Source organism: Nilaparvata lugens, chromosome 12 (assembly GCF_014356525.2).
Source record: "Nilaparvata lugens isolate BPH chromosome 12, ASM1435652v1, whole genome shotgun sequence".
NCBI classification, from domain to species: Eukaryota; Metazoa; Arthropoda; class Insecta; order Hemiptera; family Delphacidae; genus Nilaparvata; species Nilaparvata lugens.
Genome location: NC_052515.1, coordinates 1,412,644 through 1,440,489, shown reverse-complemented (window position 1 = coordinate 1,440,489; position 27,846 = coordinate 1,412,644). Strand labels below are relative to the sequence as shown.

At 32.3% G+C, this 27,846-nt stretch overlaps 1 protein-coding gene across 1 annotated transcript; it reads right to left on the bottom strand.

Moving 5' to 3' along the window:
- Positions 1 to 62: 62 nt before the first annotated feature.
- On the bottom strand, positions 63 to 26,156 carry LOC111045390 (translation factor GUF1 homolog, mitochondrial). Its single transcript, XM_039439413.1, is given in 14 exon segments — positions 63 to 217; positions 777 to 860; positions 2,905 to 3,033; positions 4,995 to 5,209; positions 12,983 to 13,120; positions 13,954 to 14,081; positions 16,965 to 17,204; positions 18,260 to 18,396; positions 19,123 to 19,254; positions 19,843 to 20,004; positions 22,012 to 22,198; positions 22,807 to 22,918; positions 22,921 to 23,012; positions 26,140 to 26,156. Coding segments are annotated over 14 exon segments (1,902 nt in total). The 3' UTR covers positions 63 to 88.
- Between the last annotated feature and the right edge of the window lie 1,690 nt (positions 26,157 to 27,846).

Sequence of the window (27,846 nt, the reverse complement as noted above, 5' to 3'; positions counted from 1 at the left end):
ATCAATAATATTGCAGGCAATTTTGATAGTGAACAAGGGAAAACCAAAATAATCAAAACCCATTTTTTTACTAACAATAACAACATATTTATTCTTTCTTCAGAATTTCAATAAATGTATCTCTAGGAATCTGTATATTGGCAATCATCTTCATTTTCTTCTTGCCTTCAGCTTGCTGTTTCAGCAGCTTTGTCCTGCGAGTGGTATCTCCTCCATACTAAGAAAAAATTGATAAATGAATAAATAAATCACTCAATCAATCAATATCTTTAATCAATCAAATCAAATCAAATCAAATTTTTATTCTCACAATTTACAAATAATACAGTACATTTATATATACCCTTACGTTATGAGAGACTCACATGTAGGCAAAAGCCTGTGTTTGTGAGGGCCTGGCGTAATTCGCTGAATTTAAAATCGATAAACTAAATTTTGAAATTTTCTCAATACATACAATGTTTCTTACAAAGTATTTCAATAGAGCTTCTTGAATGTTTAGTTATATGAAATTACTTGTGGGCTACCTTTCTGTTTATATAGATACGACTAATTTCGATCATTTATGCCAATTTCAAATATCAAGATTGGATTTTTATAAAAATTTAAAAAAGGGTGCTTGTAATGTCCAATCAGACAAAGGCTACTGTGTTATTTTTTATATGAACGCGTCAAAATCAAAACAATTATATAATGAACTATTTGACTAGTTCATGTGAGACTCAACAAGTGTCATGCAGAATATCGTGAAATTTTAAAATTTCAAATTCACTCACCAATTTAGCAGTGACATCTTTTCTGTAGGCCTTAAGGTTCTCCCTGGCGATAATCTTTCCACTAACTGAAGCTTGGATTGCTATCTGTAACCGAAAAAAAAATTTAATTATTATTTAGAAGTCATTGTGTTTGAATAAATAATTTTAAACGAAAACCAAAATTTTATTCAGTTTTTAGTATATCTTGAAAAATAGCATCGTCAGCCTTTAATGCTTTGAGAGATCTTCTAAACGAAAAAACATTGTTAGTGGAGCAGCGAGGGAAGCTTCTAGCTTGAGAGTGTTGAATATAATCTATATATATAAAAGCGAAATGGCACTCTATCACTCACTCACTCGCAGAACTAAAAATCTACCGGACCAAAAACGTTCAAATTTGATAGGTATGTTCTGTTGGCCCTTTAGAGGCACACTAAGAACGGATTTGAAAAAAATTCCAAAGATACGCCCAAAATCTGCGTTTTTCCAGCGTTTTCTCAGCTTTATCGAGAACAAATGAACAGAAAATGTTCAAATTTACTACAGAAGCTCAGCTGGGGTGTAATAATGTTGTGTTGGAAGGAATTTGAAATAACGCCAAAGATACGCCCAAAATCTGCGTTTTTTGCGTTTTCTCAGTCATTTCATCAAGTAATAGACAAATTTTCAAATTTGGTACAGAGGTTTAGCTAGGGTCTAAAAATTTTGTGATGAGGTTACTTTAATATTTCATCAAAGATACGCCCAAAATCAGCGTTTTTCTCAGCTTTTCTCTGTACTTTGACTTTCTGATGGAATGAAGCATTCATTCCATCAGCAAGCCCGCTGATCTCATTTTCGGACGATCCAGTCGGGGGTCCAGGGGGCGGAGCCCCCTAGCTAGACAGATATGGCGAGCGAATCGAGCCTGACGGCTCGTGTATTTTATATTCATTTGATTTATTAGTCAAAACATACCGCTTCACTATGTACGCTACCATTCAAATTCATACATTACAATCGACATTCTCAAGTCTGAAACTATCTTCACCGCTCTACTCTTCTTCGACAATTGCTATACCTACTCTGATAAGAGTCTTAGCAACCCTTTAAAAACATGTTCATAGTAAATCATATACAAGTTATTCGCTTTTATTGACCGAACGAAGTGAGGTCTAAGATTCAAGTCGACGGTTTGGCATTTCTCAATGTTTAAATGTTTATATTTTTATATGTTTTATATGTTGCGCATTTACGGCGAAACGCGGTAATAGATTTTCATGAAATTTGACAGGTATGTTCCTTTTTTAATTGCGCGTCGACGTATATACAAGGTTTTTGGAAATTTTGCATTTCAAGGATAATATAAAAGGAAAAAGGAGCCTCCTTCATACGCCAATATTAGAGTAAAAATCAGACTATAGAATTATTCATCATAAATCAGCTGACAAGTGATTACACAGATGTGTGGAGAAGCCAGTCTATTACTGTATTTGTATAAGGTCTATCGTTTCAATCAAAGGCCTTGAAGAGGTTTGCATCTTTAAGCTGGGTTTACACCAAAGTTATTAGCAAAATGTTAATAACTTGATCCTTATAGATTCTATTAGATTGAACGCAAATTGACAAACACACATGTTCATCATGTGTATGATAAGTTATGATCAATCTAATATAATCTATAAGGATTGAGTTATTAACATTTTGTTAATAAATTTGGTCTAATCGCAGCTTTAAGGTCTTTGGTTTCAATATTTTGTTTTGCAGTCATTATTATGCGTGTTCATCAGTATCAATATTCTCACATTCGAAAAGACTAATTTAATAGTTGATTAAAGATAATCAAATAAACTAAATAATTCTGAAGAAATTAATATGATATTTTTTATTGAAAAAAATTAATTTTCATTAGATGGAAAGATTATCACGGAACTGGATGAATATTATATACATTCTGGAATACAAATTCAAACGTGAACTGATTTTGTTAACATTTAAAACAGTTGACATCAGGTACTTGTGGATGAGAATATTGCGTGAGGTCTACTGTTCACAGAACTACTAGTATAATATAGATACAGCAAACAACGTATCATTGCATAGTACATCCCCGTGGAATGAGATTGCATTTAGAAATTATTATAAAATAATACAAAATTATTAGACTTGCCTGAAACATTTGTCTTGGAATGATATCCAGTAGTTTTTTACATAGAGCTCGGCCTTCTAGTTCCACCTTGGAATAATGTACAATGATCGACAGTTCATCTACGGCTGTACCATTCAAGAGTATACTCATCTGGGAAAATACAAACAATAAATATTTGATGTTGTTTCTATGACAAAACACTATGAATTGTTATAATTATATATAACTTAACAGCTTATAATAACTTGAATGCATCAGCCTAGAGGATGATGAAGCTCCTCTTCAGGACTTCAGGAGTGAAATGCATTCCTCAATACTCCAACAAAAGTAAGTGTTTTTCAAATATTTACAAGTAACACAGTGTCTCAACTACAAAACAAAGTTTATAATATTTATTTTAAAAAAAACTATCGAGCAGCTAGCAGTATGAAGAACAGCACTATGTCGAACTATAAAAAAAATCATAAAGATTGAATGAAAAAGACTGAGAAATTGTCAAAAACCACTGATTTATTGATAATTAGAAAGACCGGTTTCGGTTATTACACCATTGTCAATCTCTGATAAACTCAGTTTATAGATCAATAAATCAGTGGTTTTTGACAATTTCTCAGTCTTTTTCATTCAATATGAATAATTACCACAATATCAACTTCTCAACTACACAAAAAGGGAAAAATCATAAAATTATAAATTATAAATCTCAAATCTTTTCTCTTTGAATAGTACCTAATAAACTGTCCTTATTCCATCTTCATTAATTCTCCCCCACAAATCTATAGGACTCTATAATGAGATTCGCGTAATAGAGTTAGCACCTGATTAGCAATGCTTTGCTATACTTGTCTATCATTAGACTCTGTCTCTGTCTGAAATAGCATATTGCTGAACCAGGAAAGCGACTTACAATAAGTGTAGATTTTTATGTTATGAAAATTCAAATTATTATAGAATAGAATGATTTATTTATTTGTTGACGTGGCGAAGTTTGGACAGTAATGTCCCCTCTATCACTTAACCACGTCGTTAGCAGAAAATACAATAATACAATACAAAATATACAGAGATAATAAAAAAAATAGAGACAAAAATTGACAATGAAATGCAATAAATATATGAGAGTTCAATATTGAATAATAAAGGTATTTGAAAATAAGTGTTTTTAAATAAACTAAGGCCCGTTGAAGATTGAATGTTTAATAGTTTATTGAAGAAATTTAGACTTTATTCAATGTATTGTCTACTCTTCTCATCACCAGTGTTGCAAGGAAGGCACTATACCAGAGACATTTCAATCATTTAGCACCAAAATTATAATAATCTACTTCCTGCAAACTTTAAACAGATTAATCTTCCCAGAAAGTTCAAAGCAATAGTACACAATTGGTTGATGAGCAAAGGAAGACAGAACATAGAAAACATTATTTCAGATAACAACTAACCACCTAATGACTTACTAAACACTAACTAATTGATAATACACACAACAAACTAACAAAAACTACTCTAGAACATGGTACGCCATAGTGGAGTAGGTAAATTTCCACACAGAAAAAACTAAACAAGTAGAGAACACATTGTAAGAATCTTTTGTAACTAACAATTGTATGTAATATTGTAATTTTACTTTTTGTGTAGTTGAGAAGTTGATATTGTGGTAATTATTCATATTGAATGAAAAAGACTAAGAAATTGTCAAAAAAACCACTGATTTATTGATAATTAGAAAGACCGGTTTCGGTTATTACACCATTGTCAATCTCTGATAAACTTGATAAGTTTATCAACTTGATAAGTTTATCAGAGATTGACAATGGTGTAATAACCGAAACCGGTCTTTCTAATTATCAATAAATCAGTGGTTTTTTGACAATTTCTTAGTCTTTTTCATTCAATATTGTAATTTATCTAATATTTTTGTAATTGATGTTGTAGTTTTAGTTTTTTTGGGAAATAAACATTTATTTATTTATTTATTATTGTTCTTTATTGATTGATTCTTTATCACAAATGACAATGTATTGACAGGTCTTTCAAGACCCATTGTTATCATGACGAAGCCTATTACATGTTTGTTTAATGTTTAATGGCTGATAAAAATTCTTATTCACCTTGACTAGACTTGTAGGACTATAACCAGCGTCCTCATAATCGAAGCTGGCAAATCCAGATGACAGCGCCTTGAGTCGGTCGTGGAAGTTGACAATAATCTCATTGAGTGGAAAAACAAATTGCAACATTATTCGCTTGTTGTCAATGTTGGACACACTCTGCTGCGTCCCTCGCCGCTCGTTGCATAGGCTCATTATCCTACCAAGATAATCGTCTACATTGAAAAGAGAAAAGGATGCATTAGTAAGTTTACAAGAAATGTAGAGTTTGCAGATGGAAATAAATTGGAAGTTAAATTGGTTCAAATGCTAATGAATTACTAATTATTATTGAAAGAAATCCAAATTAAAATTCTGGAAATCACCCCGAAGACTTCTGCTACTGCAAATATTGACAACAGGGTAAACAGCTAGATGGAAATTCGAAGAGCGCTACTATACAAAAATTATTTTTCCTACAGTTACGTTGAAAAGTGGCCATTGCTGCACTGATTACAGAACGCAAAGAATCACTTTTCCGCTCTAGTGCGGGAAAAATTTTTCTGCACTCCAGATTTGTAACATGGCAACGCAAAATACTTAGTAGGTTATATGGAGCAGCAACAGTGCAGCAAAATCAAAATGAAGTTGGTAACAGTGACTGCTTTGGCTGCTATAGTGAGCAGAGGTGCAACCAAGCACAACGCGCTAATTATTATTCATTATATATTATAGCCAAGGACAACGAGGACTTTAGGATTTTAGGATTAAGGTTTTTATCAATAATAAAATTAAACAGAAAAACAAAATGCATTTCAGGCAATTTTACCCATAATTACCCACTTTTCATATTCAATGGTAACTGTAGGAAAAACTTAATGTGAAATACGTGCGCAAAGTTCCTCTGCTGCACTCAAGAAACCATTCCGCCCTCGCCTACGGCTCGGGCGTAAACGTTTCTTTCGGTGCAGCAAACTGACACTTTGCGCACTATTGCACAAATAACTATTTCGCCACACTGCACAGAAAGCAGCTGCTTTCCAGTCCCTACGTAGATCTGAAAGACATTGTTTGCAGACGACTCTCGTCTGACGTCAGAACAGGTTTCTTTCCGGCCTAGGCCTGAAAGAGTACCCTTTCCAGCCGCTAACATGGAACTAAGAAAGGTGATCAAAAAACAGCTGATCAAAAAACTTTTCATTATTTGTGTTCATTATTCAATAATTAAAACATTTATAATAATATCATCTTATTGTCATTTGAAAGAATAAAAAAGTATAAACTCAACCTCCCACATAATTGAACATCATCTTTTAGTTATTTAGACAAATCAGAATAAAAAATAAAAATACTTGGACAATTTCCTGATATTCAGATTACCTCCGATTTGCTAGAGCTATCACCTCCCACTTCTGCTTTCGGAAGTGCTAGTAAACAACTATTCTCATATATATATTGTTTATTTTTGTGTGTGGCGAAAAATAGCGTTCGCACCACGGGCAAAAATGTTTTTCCGGCTCTCAATCTTTTCTAGTCCGAGGCCGTAGGTCTCTGTCTCGAAAACCGGTTTCGAGCCGGAAAAATCTCATTTTCTGCTCTAGGTGCGAAATATACTATGTCAGCCCGGGAATCGAATCCCGTACCTCCTAATTGCCAGTCAGGAATGCTTACACTTACACCAAACTGACAATCTCTGGATAGCAGCGCTCATTTTATACAAAGCCATAGCGGCCAACCAGTCAACAGATGGAATTATGATTTCAGACTATGCTATCCAGAGATTGTCAGTTTGGTGTAAGGGTAAGCATTCCTGACCGGCAATTACAGGAGGTTCAATTTTTGGTTCAATTCCCGGGCTGACAAATATTTTTTGTATGGTGGCGCTCTTCGAATTTCCATCTAGCTGTTTACCCTGTTGTCAATATTTGCAGTAGCAGAAGTCTTCGGAGTGATTTACAGCATTTTATTGGAATTTCGTTTAATAATAATTAAATGTAGAGTTCTATAACATTATAGAACAATCATGAAATCAATTAAGTTGAAATGAAACGATTAAACAGTTGAAAAATACTGAAACATGAAGTGACCCTGCTTAGAGTGACCACTAACGAAAGAACAAGTGCGTTGAACATGTGTGAACACACTTGATAGTCATGCATGTTTCATCATCAGCGAGAACTTTTGGTTTGGTTCTGAAATGGAAGTATTCACGCATTGCCAGAATAAAAATCTTTGTGGAAATTTACTATCAGGGTGGCCACCTATTTTAAAATAAAAAAATATGAATAATTCCCGGTTTTGCAGATTGAAATTTCAAATTTTCCAGGTATAGTATCTGCGGTATTTGAGGAACAAGATACATTCGTAAATAATTTATTATAGAGATCTTCAGTTTGATCTTCCATGACGAATTACGAATAGCGTTTTAATTTTCCAAATATATTGATAATTTTTGACACCATAGTCTATTTTTGTGAAGAATTAGTACGTTCTTTCAACTACTCATGTGTGTGGGGTGCTTTCGGGCAGGGGGTCCATTTTCAAAACTCAGTGAGTAGTTAAAAAACGATAAATTCATCACAAAAATAGACTACAATGTCAAAGTTATCAATACATTTGAACATTTATTATGTATTCTGAGTCATACTTTTACTAATGAAGCCAAATTATAAGTACCTATGTACAGTACTATAGCCGATGTTTTTAGATATTTTTCTGGTTAGGTAGGCTAGTTCAAAAACATTGCCAATTATATTATTGTTGGCCATCAAGTGTTTTTTTTTTTTACTTTCCTTGCCCTACTACCATAGGTAAGGAAAGTATTGCTTTCCAAAAAAAAAATAAGGTACCCCAATTTCAAGTTTTCTATACGTTTCAAGGTCCCCTGAGTCCAAAAACATGATTTTTGGGTGTTGGTCTCTCTCTCTTTCTCTGTGTGTGTGTGTGTGTGTGTGGTGTGTGTGTGTGTGTGTGTGTGTTGTGTGTGTGTGTGTGTGTGTGTGTGTGTGTGTGTGTGTGTGTGTGTGTGTGTGTGTGTGTGGTGTGTGTGTGTGTGTGTGTGTGGTGTGGTGTGCGCACTATTGCACAAATAACTATTTCGCCACACTGCACAAAGCAGCTGCTTTCCAGTCCCTACGTAGATCTGAAAGACATTGTTTGCAGACGACTCTCGTCTGACGTCAGAACAGGTTTCTTTCCGGCCTAGGCCTGAAAGAGTACCCTTTCCAGCCGCTAACATGGAACTAAGAAAGGTGATCAAAAAACAGCTGATCAAAAAACTTTTCATTATTTGTGTTCATTATTCAATAATTAAAACATTTATAATAATATCATCTTATTGTCATTTGAAAGAATAAAAAAGTATAAACTCAACCTCCCACATAATTGAACATCATCTTTTAGGTTATTTAGACAAATCAGAATAAAAATAAAAATACTTGGACAATTTCCTGATATTCAGATTACCTCCGATTTGCTAGAGCTATCACCTCCCACTTCTGCTTTCGGAAGTGCTTAGTAAACAACTATTCTCATATATATATTGTTTATTTTTGTGTGTGGCGAAAAATAGCGTTCGCACCACGGGCAAAAATGTTTTTCCGGCTCTCAATCTTTTCTAGTCCGAGGCCGTAGGCTCGAAAACCGGTTTCGAGCCGGAAAAATCTCATTTTCTGCTCTAGGTGCGAAATATACTATGTCAGCCCGGGAATCGAATCCCGTACCTCCTAATTGCCAGTCAGGAATGCTTACACTTACACCAAACTGACAATCTCTGGATAGCAGCGCTCATTTTATACAAAGCCATAGCGGCCAACCAGTCAACAGATGGAATTATGATTTCAGACTATGCTATCCAGAGATTGTCAGTTTGGTGTAAGGGTAAGCATTCCTGACCGGCAATTACAGGAGGTTCAATTTTTGGTTCAATTCCCGGGCTGACAAATATTTTTTGTATGGTGGCGCTCTTCGAATTTCCATCTAGCTGTTTACCCTGTTGTCAATATTTGCAGTAGCAGAAGTCTTCGGGGTGATTTACAGCATTTTATTGGAATTTCGTTTAATAATAATTAAATGTAGAGTTCTATAACAGTATAGAACAATCATGAAATTAATTAAGTTGAATTGAAACGATTAAACAGTTGAAAAATACTGAAACATGAAGTGACCCTGCTTAGTGTGGCCACTAACGAAAGAACAAGTGCGTTGAACATGTGTGAACATACTTGATAGTCATGCATGTTTTATCATCAGCGAGAACTTTTGGTTTGGTTCTGGAATGGATGTATTCACGCATTGCCAGAATAAAAATCTGTGTGGAAATTTACAATCAGGGTGACCACCTATTTTAAAATAAAAAAATATGAATAATTCCCGGTTTTCCAGATTGAAATTTCAAATTTTCCAGGTATAGTATCTGCGGTATTTGAGGAACAAGATACATTCGTAAATAATTTATTATAGAGATCTTCAGTTGATCTTCCATGACGAATTGCGAATAGCGTTTTAATTTTCCAAATATATTGATAATTTTTGACACCATAGTCTATTTATTGTGAAGAATTAGTACGGTACGTTCTTTCAACTACTCATGTGTGTGGGGTGCTTTCGGGCAGGGGGTCCATTTTCAAAACTCAGTGAGTAGTTAAAAAACGAAAAATTCCTCACAAAAATAGACTACAATGTCAAAGTTATCAATACATTTCAACATTTATTATGTATTCTGAGTCATACTTTTACTAATGAAGCCAAATTATAAGTACCTATGTACAGTACTATAGCCGATGTTTTTAGATATTTTTTTTGGTTAGGTAGGCTAGTTCAAAAACATTGCCAATTATATTATTGTTGGCCATCAAGTGTTTTTTTTTTTTTACTTTCCTTGCCCTACTACCATAGGTAAGGAAAGTATTGCTTTCCAAAAAAAATAAGGTACCCCAATTTCAAGTTTTCTATACGTTTCAAGGTCCCCTGAGTCCAAAAACATGATTTTTGGGTGTTGGTCTGTATGTGTGTGTGTGTGGTGTGTGTGTGTGTGTGTGTGTGTGTGTGTGTGTGGTGTGTGTTGTGTGTGTGTGTGTGTGTGGTGTGTGTGGTGTGTGTGTGTGTGTGTGGTGTGTGTGTGTGTGTGTGTGTGTGGTGTGTGTGTGTGTGTGTGTGTGGTGTGTGTGTGTTGGTGTGTGTGTGGTGTGTGTGTGTGTGTGTGTGTGTGTGGTGTGGTGTGTGTGTGGTGTGTGTGTTGTGTGTGGTGTGTGTGTGGTGTGTGTGTGTGTGAACACGATAACTCCATTCCTAATTTACCGATTGACTTGAAATTTCAAACTTAAGGTCCTTATACCATAAGGACCCGACAATAAGAAATTCAATAAAATTCAATTCAAGATGGCGGAAAAATGGCGGATAATTACTAAAAAAACATGTTTTCCACGATTTTCTCGAAAACGGCTCTAACGATTTTCTTCAAATTTATACCATGAATAGCTATTTATAAGCCCTATCAACTGACATGAGTATCATTTCTGGGAAAATTGCAGGAGCTGCGTAATATTCTCGAGAAAAATGGCGGATAATTACTGAAAAACCATGTTTTTCACGATTTTCTCAAAAATTTCTCGACTGATTTATTTCAAATTCATACTCTGTATAGTTATTTATCAGCTCCATCAACTGGCATGAGTCGCCTTTCTCGGAAACTAATGGGGGGTTCACCCCATCCTTGAGAAATGGACTTTGTAACCTCCTTCTCGTGCATGAGGTAGGTAGGTAGGTCTATAAAAAATAACACATAGTCGAGATATTTCATCTGTAGAACAGCTGTTTTGACAACTTTTAAAAAATCATCGGATTTCACAATTTACACAAAGGAAAAAGTACTCTGAAAACAATTATATACACACATAATATACAGTAGTCTGATCGTAGTTTCAAATAATTATGTTGCCGCCAATCGTCATTATGTTATTTCTCTAAATTATTGTCGTTTAAGAATGAGGCTCACAGTTCAATGAGCAAGGAAAGTTGTGTGAGTGTACCACACCAGATTTTTTAAATTGATTTTATTGTTACTGTACACTTCTTTACTAAATTAATTGAAATTTATGAAAAATTCATGAGTAGTTGGAGAAAAATCATGAGGAAGTCACGGTATTTTTCCCGGTTAGTAAAATCATGAGGAATTCAAGGTTCTCCCGGTTTTCCCGGTAGGTGGCCACCCTGTACTATCCAAAAATGAGATATAGAATAAGAATAAGGTAAAAGAATAAGATATTGTCAGTTATGCAATGTAAGATAATGTCGAACAGTATGACATGATCTTATTAATTTCATATTTTGATGATTTACTCATTGTATAAATGTATGAATGCATATTAATATAAAGAAATTGCAAATATCAGAGATGATCACTTTCATACGAATCAATGATATTCTTCCGTCGGCTACGGTTGCATATGTACCATTAGAATAGAAAATTAATATAAATCTAGTTGATCAACAGACGCCACATATCGATATAGATGAGCTATTAAATCTATATATATAAAAGCGAAATGGCACTCACTCACTGACTGACTCACTCACTCGCAGAACTAAAAATATACCGGACCAAAAACGTTCAAATTTGGTAGGTATGTTCAGTTGGCCCTTTAGAGGCGCACTAAGAACGGATTTGGAAAAAATTCCAAAGATACGCCCAAAATCTGCGTTTTTCCAGCGTTTTCTCAGCTTTATCGAGAACAAATGAACAGAAAATGTTCAAATTTACTACAGAAGCTCAGCTGGGGTGTAATAATGTTGAGTTAGAAGGAATTTGAAATAACGCCAAAAATACGCCAAAATTTAGCGGGTTTTTTGCGTTTTCTCAGTTCTTTCATCAAGTAATAGACAGAAAATGTTCAAATTTGGTGATTGAATCGAGCGAGGAAGTACTTTGACTTTCTGATTGAATGAAGCATGCTCAAAAGAAAAAAGCAGGTGAGAGAAGCGAGCCCGCTGATCTCATTTTTGGACGATCCAGTTGGGGGTCCAGGGGGCAGAGCCCCCTGGCTAGACGGATATGGCGAGCGAAGCGAGCCTGACGGCTGGTATTATTATTATTTTTTTTTTTTTCAATTTCAATTTCAATTTCAATTTATTTCAATTTCAATACAAATCTCATTAAATACAAAATTCATATATATTTTTAATCCCTCTAGCTTTAAGCTATTTGAGGAATATTAAAAAAAAAAAATACTAAAAACATTTACTATGTTGAAATAACTTACATAATAAACAAATATCAATATATTATATTAAATGAATGTTATTAACAAAGCAAATTAGAAATTCATAAATAATTACTTATAATAAAATGTAAAACCTTCCCATATAACTATTAAATGATCGCTAGTCTGAGAAACTATTGTGAGCTTGCATTCTTACTGTAAATCCAACCATAATGTCATATGTCAATCATCAATTATTGCAATGAAAAATAATTTCAATTTTGTCCGAACTTCACCCCTTCTTTGTAAATTTCGCAATTCTAGAGGCAATGAGTTCAGAAGATATGGTATTCTGCACTCTGGAGTTCTTTTACCATAATTATTGTTGAATCTCTGTGGTCTAAATACTCTGTTTCTTAATTCATAGTTTATTTCATTTATTTCTCTAAATTGGCTTATGAAATAATTCCTTGTCAAATCAGTATAATTGGCTAGGGCCCCCATGGACATAATTCCCAATAGCTGGCGATCAATACCATTAAAAAGAGTTCTTATTATTCTTTTTACAATATTCTGTAATGGCTGTTTTATATATTTCGGAGCTAAACTGTATATTGAGATACCATAGTACAGAGTACTCTGTATCATTGAATAGTAAATAATTCTTGTTTACTAGTCTATTAATAATATACTAGATAGGTGATGATGATGGATAAATTAATATATCTACCAATTTTAAACCTTGGAAGAGACTGATAGATGTTAATAAACAGAAAGTTATTTGAATGTTTTGAGAAATATTTGTGTTACCTGGTGTTATAATGGTGGCCAATACGATTGGTTCTGACATTTCCTCGATTATTTGTTGATCAGGCCAATGTGCTGGATTCGATATGAACACAGCCTCACCTCCCAGACGTTCTTGGTTCTTTTTACCTTTGATTTTCACTGAAAATAAACAAAAATTTTATTTTTATTCTATTTTATTTATACATTGATAAAAGCAATATCATTCCAAACTATAATAAGATTGCAGATTGCAGGAATAAGTACTTTTCACATTGTTTCCCCACAGAAATATTATGGGTTATGAATGGGTTATAAAGACATTAATGATATAAATATAAATGAATTTAACACTACATAAATTAGTCCTAATAACAACAGTATTAACTGCAGATGCACACCAATAGAATGAGTTAATTCAATAAAATATTTAGATGTTACACAGTTTATCAGCATATTAATAAAGAGCTGTTTATAAACAAGAATTATAGTACTAGTAGGCAGGAATAGCATGAGCTGTGAGATGCGCGAGAGGAGAGATAATGGAGTGAGAGTGGGGAGGCCACTCGAAACTAAGAGAGGGGAGGTGGCTGGAGCTTGTTGAGACGGAAAGGCTCACTGTCGCCTTTCCTACTGCTTATGCTATTAGGCCTATGCAAACCGGAGCGATGTGCACCGTACGGAGGTCAAGTTGAGAGTGAGTCAAATGCTTCCCCCACCACTAAAATTCTCTCTCGGGCTACGGCGCATCTTGAACTTAGAGCTCATGCTATTCCTGACGGGCTGTACCCTTTGAAATTAATGAAATAGTAGATTAAAAATACAAATTTTAACATATAATTCGGTGTTCACACCATCGTCAGGCTTCAAAAATAAATTCATTTATTTGGTGTGAACACTGAAACTAGTTGTTATTATTTCTATGCTTAAAAAAATAAATTCAATTATTTATTTATATTAACGATAAATTAATTTATATATTTTGTAAAACATACATTTATATGTGACACTGGGAGCCGTGATGATGGCATGTGCATTATGCTCTTGTTCCAAGCGTTGGTTGAAAACTTCCATATGCAGCAATCCCAGAAATCCGAGTCGCCATCCCTGGCCTAGAGCCGGACTGGAAAATAGACATAGAATCGCATCAAAATACAAGAAAATTCAATATTTTTATATAATGATTGAAAATATAAGTCACATAGAATCGCATAAAAATACAAGAAAATTGAATACTTTTTTATAATGATTCAAAATATAAGTCACATAGAATCGCATAAAAATATTAGGAAATTGGATGTTTCTTAGAAAATAATAGAACATAGAAGTCTCCTCAGTTGAATAGTTGAAGATGTGGATGCTTTGTCATTTAGAGTGCCACTGATCACTGATAGAATATATCTAGGATGGAAGATTTATTACAAAATTGCAGTTAAACAATAATAATAATTATTTCAAATATCCAATGGAAGCTATATAAATTAACTAAAGACCAAATATTGACCGAAGAACTAAATAGCAAAAGCAAAATTAAAGAATGTAACTGTCCAAAAATAAGTGAATTTTTTTCTCATTTTTCTTGTGACTGATCACTGAAATATGACTGAAACAGTCATAGAATTGGATACAAATGCAAGAGAATAAAATAATGGTATAATTACATCAGCACTTTGAAAAAAAAACGAAACGTTAACTATGAATAAAATTGAACTAAATATGAAAAAAAAACAGCAACCACTCCGTACATAGTTTTAAGTTTTGTGTAAGTGTGTGTGTGTGTGTGTGTGGTGTGTGTGTGTGTGTGTGTGTTTGTGTGTGTGTGTGTGTGTTTGTGCGCATGTGTGAATGTGTGTGCGTATGAATGTGTGCGCATATGTGAATGTGTGTGCGTATGAATGTGTGCAAGAATGATTATAAATATTGACATATTGATTTATTTCAATATAATACCATATTCAATTATTATGTTCTTCATGATATAATATTTAAATTTGTATATAAATATTTTATTATATATATTCAAGTGTCCCCACACAGGGTAGCCTATAGGGAACACATATTAGAAATTAGGAAACAATATTGTATTTGATTTTTGGAATGCATTTGATTGTATAATTTTTTTTTTTTTTTGAATAAAGAAAGTAATAATATTCTACAAATATTATTTATTAGGAAAAAATTGAAAAGAGAACCTTACTCCAATGATTTACTTGATGATTTTTATTTATTTATTAGGTTAACAATACAATATGATCGGAAAAGAAAAAACAGGCTATTGCCCAGAACTTTTTCAATTTTATAATTTAATGTTTGAATTATAAAACATAATGATAATAATGTTTCCTCATTTTTATTATGACTAATCACTAAATAATTGTGATCAATATACTTGTTTGTACTGAATATATGAATTATAAATGTAGCAAAGACAGTCATAGAATGTAATAAAAGTACAAGATATATGAAATGAGGTCCACTTCAATGCATACACGATGATGTAAAAATGTTTTCCTCCACCTACTGTTTAAAGTACTTACTTTACTCCCTGAAACATAATACTAAAGTGTCACTTTTTCGCTCTAGGTAGTAAAAAACAGAAAAACTCCCTAGGGAGTAAAAGTGACTCCATTTAAATAACATGGGAAGCATCTCTATTTAAAAAACTTACATGGTAATAGGTTAGAAGGTCTAAGCTCAGATGAGAAAGCGTAATAGAGGTGTCTGTCATTGAGTCAACTGAATTCAATACCACAACCAGAAATTTGATCAACTCATGAAATATATGTTTGTATGATATTATATTCTTATATTGGTAGACGATAAAAATTTATACAATTTTTAAAATATTTTATTCTATTCAAAATACCAGCCAACAAATATTTTTGATCTGCATTCTGCAATTCAAATTTGAACCGCGTGATCTGGAGTCAGCCATTTTTGGTAGCTCAGCTGATATGATTGTTACAACTTTGGCCGATAGATAGCGCAATCAGCAGTGCCTATCAGACGACCGGTTTTTAGGTTTTAGTTTTTAGGTTATGTTGTTAGGAAACATTGTCACCAATACGTAAGTTATTAGAATGATTTAATTTGCAGTTTCTATAAAAAAATGTAGATGGAGGAAAAATGTTGTGTACATCACGAGCGAAAAATACTTTTTCTCCCTCAGGAAAATTGTTGCCCTCGGCTTCGCCTCGGGCTTCAAACTTTTTCCCCTCAGGGAGAAAAAGTCGTACTTTTCACTCTAGATATACAAATAACTATTTCTCAATCTGATTGTGACTTATAATTGGATAGTAAAATAAAGCTGGTTTCACACACATCAGTATCAGTGACAGTGAATATATAATTCCCATGTGATCCGATAATGTAAATCCCAATATATATTCAATCAATTACAACAACCCAATATGTTATTTTGATAGCTGTGGAGGAAGTTTTATTTGCAGTACAGTTTGTTTGATGTATTGTTCATACAATTTGTGTTATCATGGAGAAGGTAGTAGCAGAGAAAACCTATACTTGGATCATTTTATTCTATTATAATAGCATAAGAAGATATCCCATGGTATAGGGCGTTTATGTTCCAAATTTTACTGTTAACTCAAGCCGATATTCCTAGTAGTTACTTTTGTTGAAGCTATGTGACTCTGGTAGTCTCTTATACTGTGCCGTTCTTACACTCTCACCCCAACAGCACAGTCATAATAGACAGTAGACGACAGTAATCTGCTTGAGTTGACAAGAGATCGGCTTGAAATTTTCAACATAAACGACCTATAAATTCTTATGCTATCCTTCCTCTATGATAATACCAATACAGCCTCACAATTCAAAACATAGAGAAATGATAGTTTAAGTGTTAAATTTGTAATTTTTTAGCTTCATGTATTACATTTTCTCTTCATCTTTCCACACAGTTTTTGTGATGTATTGTTTATACAATTTGTGTTATATTTATGCAATTAATACATATTTAGTTTTTCAAATAAATCTTAAAAAATACCTAGTATCCTGTACTACACTGACGGCAGGATCATTCAGCGTCAACTTATCAATGGCAGTTCTGAGCAGCGGGTGCTGTGATTGGTCCATGGGAAATACGCCGGCGAACACCATTGGCTTAGCCGGAGTCAGCTCGGCCACATTGCTAACTGGGCGTGACTTCAAATACAGAGTGTCACCGATGTGAGCCTCCTTTGTGTTTCGCATGTTGCACTGGATGAAACCCACCTGGCCACCTGATCTGAAACAAATTCATCCATTCATTTATTCTTGAACAATAGGTACAATTAAATTCCAAAATAAACAGGCCAGAGTCAATTTTTGAGTGGTCTCCATTCAACCATATTGTATTGAGCAATATATTTTTATTAATTTGGAAAAAATCGCTCAATTTACTCGTTTTTCTCTCCCAATCATTAAAATGATAAATACTCCTACTAATATTTTTTAATTTACAGTAATCAATCAATCAATAAACCAAAAATTTCTATGTACAAATTAAAAACAATTTGTTCCTACCAAGGCCGTAGGTTTTGTAGCATTTACAGAAATGATAAGTTAAATAAACTTATACGAAATCATTTATTTATTTATTATTTTACAAAGGCGACTTTCTAGAAGTATTTGAAGCCTAGGTGATGATGATGGGATGAATGATAATACAATGAAGGTAGAGTTATGAATGAATAACAATTATAGGTTATGCTATCCACTTGAATTGATTTGAGTCCACTTTTCAGTCCAAAAATAAATAAACTAGAGATTTTGAATTTGATTTGATTAAAAACCAATTGAAACCGAGAATGATTACATTCAATAAACTCTCAGAACTTGAAAATATTGAGTTATTAGGAAACATTTTGAACCAGAAATAAAACACAAACTACCTACCAAATATGACACTACAAAGATGTCATGTTTATTTTATTTATTTATTTATGTAGAAAATGATACTATTGTGAAAACATTAGTAAATAAAAGACTAAGACATTAGTAAAAGGAAACAAAAAAAGTAAAAATGAATAAATTAGAAAATGACAGATCAAACTTTACAAAAGAATTAATGAAAAAGGGGAAAATGACTGCAATCTATCATTTTGATTGATAAACAGTTTAATTCTAGCTTGAATTCTTTATTTATCATTTATTTATATTATTATTCTTCCATTTTTTTACAAATTACACTAAATAATAATATAACATGAAATTAATAGAAAATTCCAGACTGACAAAATCAAACAATGCTTATACATTTCTACAAATAAACAGGAGAATATAATGTTTTAATTAGCTTACAGTTTTCCAGTGGCCTGTTCGTGAGGCCTCAGCACACCGACAGCCTTTACAGTATATTCCATCTTGGTGTGCGCCGAACATATCTCATCTCCCACCTTGACGCAGCCATCTTGGACGTACACCACCACTATGGCACCCTACAAATTAACATTCAAATTAGGTATATTATTTTACAAATCAACAATAATTAATAATGGCATGATTCGCCGAACATCGAGGCAAAAAATGTTTTAAATGATGTATCTATAAATAAAAGCGAAATGGCACTCACTTACTGACTAACTGACTCACTCACTCGCAGAACTAAAAATCTACCGGACCAAAAACGTTCAAATTTGTTAGGTATGTTCAGTTTGCCCTTTAGAGGCGCACTAAGAACGGATTTGGAAAAATTTCCAAAGATACGCCCTAAATCTGCTTTTTTGCCTTTTCTCAGATTAAACGAGAACAAATGAACAGAAAATGTTCAAATTTACTACAGAAGCTCAGCTGGGGTGTAATAATGTTGTGTTAGAAAGAATTTGAAATAACGCCAAAGATACGCACAAAATCAGCGTTTTTCCAACGTTTTTCTCAGCTTTTCTGCGTTTTCTCAGTACTTTGACTTTCTGATGGAATGAAGCTTGCTCAAATGAAAAATGCAGGTGAGCGAAGCGAGCCCGTTGATCTCATTTTTGAACGATCCAGTCGGGGGTCCAGGGGGCGGAGCCCCCTGGCTAGACGGATATGGTGAGCGAGGCGAGCCTCATGGCTAGTTCAATATATAACCAATGACAATGCAAAATAAAGAATTTCAATTTAAATACATCTAGATAGATAAACTGGATATATTATTATAATGAATAATGGTGAAAGAATTGTACCTTGTAGCGGTCGAACCAGCTATCGTAAATGAGCGCGCGTAGCGGGGCTGCTCGGTCCGTGGGAGGGGAAGGTAAACGCGTTACAATTGCCTCCAATAGATCACCTACTCCCAATCCTGTCTTCGCTGATATCTGTCACAAAAAATGAATGAAATCACTAAATTTATTACATAAACTAAAAACTTACTTAATCAATAATCTATGGATTTTCCTAAAATTACAAGCTACTAGTATAATAAGTTGAGTTCAATGCATCTAATTGCTCACATCTGTTTCGAATATCTCAATAATCATTGAAGATATGAACTTAGGACCGGTTGCATTGGAATCCAAATTGAATTTTACATAGCATTTGACTATTTTAGAACATATTAGAGCTACCAAAAAATTATTCAGACAATGGTTATTGAAAATGGCATTAATGTCCGGAACATGTTGTGATAAAATAAATTTAAAAGGGTACTGAGATTTATATTTTATTCATAATGATTATAGAGATATTACAATAATTTCTGGAATAATTCATGAATTGTGCACATTTTTTAGGAACATCTCAATATCCATTGAAGATATGAACTTGATACCGGTTGCATTGGACTCCACATTGAATTTTACAAGGTGCTTGGCCATTTTGGAAGATATTGATGCCTCAAAAAAAATTTCAGCCGATTGTTATTTCAAGTTATATTTTAAAATGTTGATGTAAACAAAAAGCATTACCTTGAGTACATCATTTGGACTGATATCAAATAAAGCTTCCAGTTGATTTGCTACCACTTCAGGTTCTGCATTCTTCAGATCTATCTTGTTGAGGACTGGAATAATGACAAGATCTTTGCCAAACGCCAGATAGAAATTAGCTACTGTCTGTGCCTGGACACCCTGTGAATAAATAATTACAAAATACATAATAACTAATTTAATATTTAAAAAAATAAAAATACAATTATGTAGAAGTGAAGGAAGTACTTCACAATGTTTTTAATAGGCTAGTCATTTGATATAATAACTGTTGCTGATGACACTGCATTCTCTTATTCATCTAAAAATGTTGAAGAACTGCAAGTGATGATGCAGCAAGATCTTGATACACTCCGCCTTTGGTTTAATTACAATAAGTTAACACTAAATGCTGCAAAAACAAATTACTTAACTTTTTCTTTGTCATCACCACTCATGTTGAACGTCCCTATTTTCTATCATGAAATTGACTGCAATAGGATGCAGTGTAACTGCACTGTTGTAGAAAGAAATCAGTCTATAAGATATCTTGGGTTGGTTGTAGATGATAAATTGTCATGGAATATCCATGTTCTGGGTCTAAGGAAGCATCTATTCTACTTGTTAAGAGTTTTCTATAATCTAAGGCAATTCCTTCCCCCAAATATTTTGCGTCAACTATACTTTGCTTTCCTTAACTCCAAATTGGGTTATGGGATAGCATGCTGGGCTTCAACTTACATTTCTCACTTCAAATCAATAATTACATTACAAAAAGCAGCAGTTCGAGTTATATTTGGAGTTCACAGACAAACCCATTCTTTCCCTTTCTTCAGACGGATAAATGCATTGCCTCTCAGACATATGTACGTCTTCAAGGTCCTAGCTCTATTCTACAGGATGAATGGAAGCTATGGTCAGCCCATGGTTGAGGGTAATCATTCCCAGCAAACGCGGCAGATAACTCTGGGATTGGTGAGATGCCCTAAAGCAAGCTGTACTCTTTTTCAGAAGTGCTTTCTATTTCTTGGGCCGAAGTTCTACAATATTCTGCCTGCAGAAATTAAAAATTTGAGAACCTTCAAAAAATTTAAATCAAAACTAAAGCCTTGGCTTTTCGAAGCTCATCCAAATGATGTTGAGGAATGGTTTATTGTGCTGCATTGAGCATGATTATACACCCTTTGAATAATTTTGTATCCCAAAATTCGAGTCCTATTAGGCATTTATAATTTTTTTAATGTGTGAATGTGTGTGTGTGCGTGTGTGTGTGCGCTTGAAGAACCAAACGACTCCTGCTTGCACTCAAGCGATATTTCTCCCACTTTGCAAGCTAGTATTTGTTCCACTTGCATCAATATGCATATTATGCATTATTTTTTGGTTATACAATGTCAATAATTATAATATATTTGTATTTTCGAAAATATATATTTTATGTTCATTTAGTCATAATACAAAATTCCATTCAAATTTTAAAATTTACAGTTTATTATTTATAAACAAATAGGTAATATGCTAGTTATGTATTATATACTTTTTATTTATTTATTTTTAAATGCTTTGTAATAATATTGTATAATGCATAAATATATACTATGTACTATATATTCATATTGTATTGCATTTTGAGCAAGTGAAATAAAATTTATTCTATTCTATTCTGTTATTTAATATGCATACTAATATGAGAAAACATAACCTACTTTCTGGAATATAAAAAATGAATAAAAATTCGGGGGAGGAACAGTGTGGGACTGTGACTGTAGGTCCTCTCCCATACATTTTGATCGATTATGTATCACCAGAGAAAACTCCTATAATTGTAATTCTGTGGTATCACGAATCAATAAATAAATAATTGAATAAAAACACACATATGTGGTCAAATTCTACACTGTTTTATTCGGTACACGACCATGGTTTCCTGACCACACCAGTCACATTTTCAAGTTGACTGAACACAGACCGAATAAAACTGTGTATAATTTGACAACATATTTGTGTTTTTATTCAATTATGGAACGTTTCTACAATATTGACAGTGACTAAGTCGAATTTTTAAATAAATAATTATTGTACCTGATTAGGAATGAATCAAGTATCATGATAAATAGATGATTATTGTACCTAATTAAAAATGAATCATTAAATAAACAATTATTATACCTGATTAGCATCCACCAACAATAGAACACCTTGGCAGGCTGATAAGGATCGAAAAACCTCGTTAGAAAAGTCAACATGACCTGGTGTGTCGATTAAATTCAGCAAATACTCCTTATCACCTGACTTGTGCCAGATAGAGACAGACTGTGCTTTCACAGTTATGCCTCTGTCCTTTTCTACTTGTAACCTGAAAAATTCAAGCATTTTCTATTAAAAAAAGAACTTGTAAATGACGTAACCAATACATACATACTACCTATACAAGAATCTTTCCAAAAAACATTTTGATAGTTTTCAGAATATTAAGTTTGTTTTTTGGTCATGCAAAATGATTTCTTTAATATGTGATTATTTCCTATTTTATTGATAATAATGTGAAATATTTTCTCTATGTTTGGTTTTGAAGCATCTAAATTTAAAAATCTACTTTGTGAAAATAATTAAGGACTGAGGAATAAATGCTTTTACATGTGTGCGGTAGGATACTCTTTCAATTTTCTAACCTTTATTTGAATTCACTTATAAAGTTGCCTGTCTTATTATGATTATTTAGCCTATATTAATAGATTCTTTTTAAACTAAGAACTCGAAATTTTGTGAAGTGAACAACTACAAGTTTAATTCTATTTAATTATTTTTCCATTCATTTATCTTGATCTCAAGCTTTATAGTAATAATAAGAGGTAGAGACCATCAACATTATCTAACTTTAAATTACAAACGTCATGTATTGTTTAAGAATATTAAGGAAAATTTCAGAGTATTCTCAGTATATTATTGTGCATAATTACCCACCTATCTAGCACCTGTTTATTGCTGGGATCTGCTTTCAAAGTCCCAGTGATTTCTAAGAGGCGATCAGCGAGCGTGCTTTTACCGTGGTCAACATGCGCTATTATGCTGAATTCCTAATCAACTCGGCTGGAACATTCTCGAATTTTTCTCTCTCAATTGCGGCAGCCTGTTTTTCTGATACTTCCGACGAGTAATAACGGTATGCTCTGCAAATAATAGAACAATTCAATAGTAGAAAATTATTCAAACTGGAAGAAAAATTGAATTATTACAAAAATATATGTGACGTTGCGAAGCTGTTAAGGTTTTATTGAAAATACAGGAAAATGAATATATAAATATAAAGAAAAATAAAAATCTCAGTACCCTTTTTGAAATATTTTATCACAACATGAGATTTTTATTTTTATTTATATTTATATTACAAGTAGCCCTATACAGAAAAAAATAAAATGAATATATTATTTATTTGGTGGAGTTAGGAATTTTAAGTCATCTCTACTCTACCACTAAACATCAAATTGTTTTGTACCGTACTAATATTGATATTGTAGTAAATTAAATATATATCTCTTTTTAAGGAGAGTGAATGATAAATAATTAGGAGTCTATCCTACTAGAGATTGATTAAATTTTGTTATCAATAATAATTATTGTCTTAAAATATAAACTTACTGCGATTTTGATTAAAATGTCTTATTGACAAAAATAGAATAATTACAACAACTTGGAAGTGCTTAATAAAAGCAATACAAATTTGATAACATGAGAAAATAAAAAGAAATGCCAATTGAGTATTTGCATCTCGAGGTACTAGACCTGTTTGAGATTGAAATTGAACTCTATGAACTCTATGACGCCATCGATCCCACAAAATTAATGTGGGTAATGGATGAAGCAGAAGGATCCAAAGGAGATGGTAATATCAAAATTTATTACAAAACTAGCCCTAAAAAGTAGTTACTGAGGCCGACAGTCACCTATGAAGTGACACATATTCATTCATTTATTCATTTTCTTGTATAAAATACTATAATCATAATACAATTATGACATTGGAGGAAAAACTAGGCTGAGCCTGTACTATTTCTCTCCAAAAATTTTGATAAAACGTTAATGTTGTCCAAAAGATAAGGTTATGTAATCACACACTGCTTCGTCACTTGATTTTCGGTACAAGAATGATGATTTACATTGATAATATTACATTGATAATTGATTGAATCTTACCTCCTGTACAGCGATGATAACGTAGATGAGTTCTTTCTATGTTGGAGAAATGTTGAATATTCATTGGATATATTTTTATGAGAGTTCCTAAGCTTACAGCGACATCCATTGTTAGCAATAATGTGAAATATACTTGTTTGTAGCAGTCTCATCTGGAAAATAAAATATTATTGTACATTGGAAATTGTTGACTTGGCAGATTTAGCTGTATAAAGAGTCACATATTACATTTTGTAAATAATCCTATGAGGCTATGAGTAGACTTAGACCTATGATTAAATCAATAGTTGAATACATATTACATTAGGAGACCAGGCTGGGACACCAGTGATGAATGTGTATAATGTATTTCATTACATTAGGACACCAGTGGTGACGGATATGATGTAAATTAGAACACCAAGGCTGGCTGTGTACTAGTATTCTAACCACCAAAACATTTTTCAATCTCATGTCTAATATTTTTTTAATATGGGCTAATAATCTGGGGTTGTTCATTACAAGCACAAGTAGTTAGCTTTTTAATGCAGAATAAGGCTGTCAGAGTCATTGCCAGAGCTTCATTTCGCGAATATTGTAGAGGAATTCTCAAGGGATTGAGTATATTATAATAGCCTACTCTTTCCATTATATAATATATATTACAATGCTTTATGTGAACTATAAATTAGGTACGGTATATAAATATAATTGCACTGATAAAAGCTCATCTCATGCATATTTATTTTACTGTATTGTATTTTAGTTTTCCATCAAACAAGGATCAATAATGACAATAGCCTCAATGACTAAATTATGAGCAATTATAAATCAATTATGTTTAATTATAAAGAATTATGAGCAATTATAATCGATTATGAGTAATTATTAAGATCAATTGAAAATAATTACAATTAATATTATAAAAGGTGTTCATCTATAGTGAGGTCCATGTTATAATGTCAGTGGAAAAGATAGAACAACAGCGTTGCCGATTCTCTGCCTTGTCACAATTTTAAATCCGTGGTTAAGTTATCCCGTTCCCGTCACACACTCATCCCGCATCGGTGTGCAAAAGCCTCAAGTTTTATTGACAATATTATTGAATTCATAAAGTAAACTTAGAATGGAGCTAAAAAATATCAAAAACTTTGCTCTTAAAAACTTACCCTTACCATGTAACTTATCACAGAATGTTGAATTTTTTCACGATTTCTCTATGATACATTTCGACTAAATTACACTAAGAAACAATAAAAAAATTATTTTTAATAACTCACAATGTTGAATAGACTAAATACCAGTATATTGTACTTGTACTACAAAAGTAGATCAACATAACCTTAAATGTAAGACCAATTCACACTCATCCCTTCAACTATCATTCACTGAGAAAAGCCAGTTCACACAAAAAGTAGAAATATCATATTCATTACTATTTTCCATAATATATTACTATTTCAATCAATAATCTTGAATTATATTATTTTCGTTCATGCGCTAATAACATTGGATTACTTTAAACAATTTACAATGAAAACTTTTCAAATATTATCTATTTAATCTTGGCAGAGGTTGATAATAGATTATAATCGATTAGAACCCATAAGTTTTAATAATTATGAATCGTATTTTAATTATTCAAGATTGATTCTATTTCAATCAATGTTGAAATAATTTTTTTGAATTTATTGTCCTTCTTATGTTGCCCAGATTGTCTTTTAATTTAGCGTCAAATTTCAAACATTCATTAAGTCAATCCCAACCTTATGTCCAAATTTTTCACAGTTTAAAAGTATTTAATGAATAAATGTTTGTAATATAATCACAATAAACAAATACCAAACTCAAGAAATTCATCTAGTATGTTGCTTCTATGAAATCTTCATGTTTTACATACCTATTATATTAAATATAAAACTTTCCTTCAAAGTGTAAGCAGCTCATGATAAAATACACCGCAGATACAGTATTTTATTTTCATTATCATTATAAAGAATATAATATTGTAGATAAATATTCCATTGCTGCATGTTAATATTGGTTGGAAAATAGAATAAGCTGCTTCATTAAGTTGAAATTTTAGTTTATTTAATACATGTTCAAAGAAGCTTAAGTTCTGACTTTCTGGTAGTATTCATTATGCCTATTATTTGGCATTTGGATGAAATTATTGATTTTTATTATTTAAATCAAGGAAATTTCTATTAAATAGAGTACAAGCAAAGTTTCTATTATGAGAAAGCTACTGGTAAGATTCTAAGAACTGTTTTTTTCTTAATATACTATTTTATCACCCTATTACACCTCTCAGCAAGCTTACCGGTATCCCTCTTGGCCAATGTGTCCCAAGTAAAGTATTTAATAATTTATTTACTAATGTGTCCCAAAATTGTAAATAAGTTCTGCTCTTTGCTGCAAGTAGCTCCAAGTTATATAAGAAGCTTTAAGCTGCTTATATACTGGCATTCCAGTACAATCAAATTTATATGAACAAAATTTGATAGTTTACAATTTTCAGAGATTCATCGAAAATGATAGAATGATCATACATACAAAATACTGACATTAAGTTCTAGCAAAGTTAATTAAATAGCTGTGTCGCTCACATAACCTCATTTTTTGGACTATTTTTTTTTAAATTAGGGAGAGAAACAGTTTCGGGTTTATCCAGTTGATTCTATCCCAATCATTCATTTGATGTGATTGTGGGAATAAATGAATACTATTTGAAGTTTGTTGAAAATTAATAAAAAATATGTTAAAACATAGTAAGCCTTTCATGTGGGTGTCACTATAAAATTTTTGAATCCTCAATAATTTTTTATAATATATTCAGATATTCAAATCATGAAGATAAGTTACTTTACACAACCAACAAACTTACTCGGAACAATAATTTCACAATTTTACGATTTATTTTGCAACTCAAAAAAATAAAAGATTATAGATGGATTAATGGATTCATGTATGACACTTACAAGACGTGTTTTCAAGGCTCATTGCAGTCATATCAAAATGTATACCGGTAGTTACATATTTATTCTATAATTTCACATAATATAACCAAATAGTAGAGCAGAGCTCCAGTGATGTATGAAATGGCACAGCTATTTTAAATGGAAACAATGATAAAAAACATGAATAATATTCCATATGAAATATATTTAATGTTTTTATATCATTTGAATAGTTGTGGATACAGTGTTAGACTTATATTTCCTTCATATTTATTCTATAATTTCACATAATATAACCACATAGCAGAGCTCCAGTGATGTATGAAATGTCACTATTCTAAATGGAAACAATGATAACAAAACATGAGTAATATTCTATATGAAATATATTTAATGTTTCAAATTATAATATTATATCATTTGTATAGTTTGTTGTCGATACAGTGTTAGACTTCTATTTCCTTCATATTATAATATAAGTCAGTAGTTTTCCAACAAGAGAAAATTACAATATTGACTTGACCTTTTTCAAGGAGAATCATATAGGTGGATCTACTCAATTGTCACTAAATTGAAAAATAAAATAATCTCTAGGTGTATCATGAGTAATTTATTATGGTTTATATCTTATATCAAGGATAGTATATAGCTCTATTGTCTATACACTATTCTTGATCTTATAGATGATTAATAGTAATAATAGTAATGTAATAGTAATAATTAGAGTAATAATGTAGTAATATAGTAATAGAGATTATGAGTGATTGAGTAATTATTATCAGGAATAAGAAAAAGTTCTTGGAGTCAAGTTAATATTTTCATAACACATTTAATTCAATTTGTCAACAGCTCACAAGAAATAAAGTGAGAA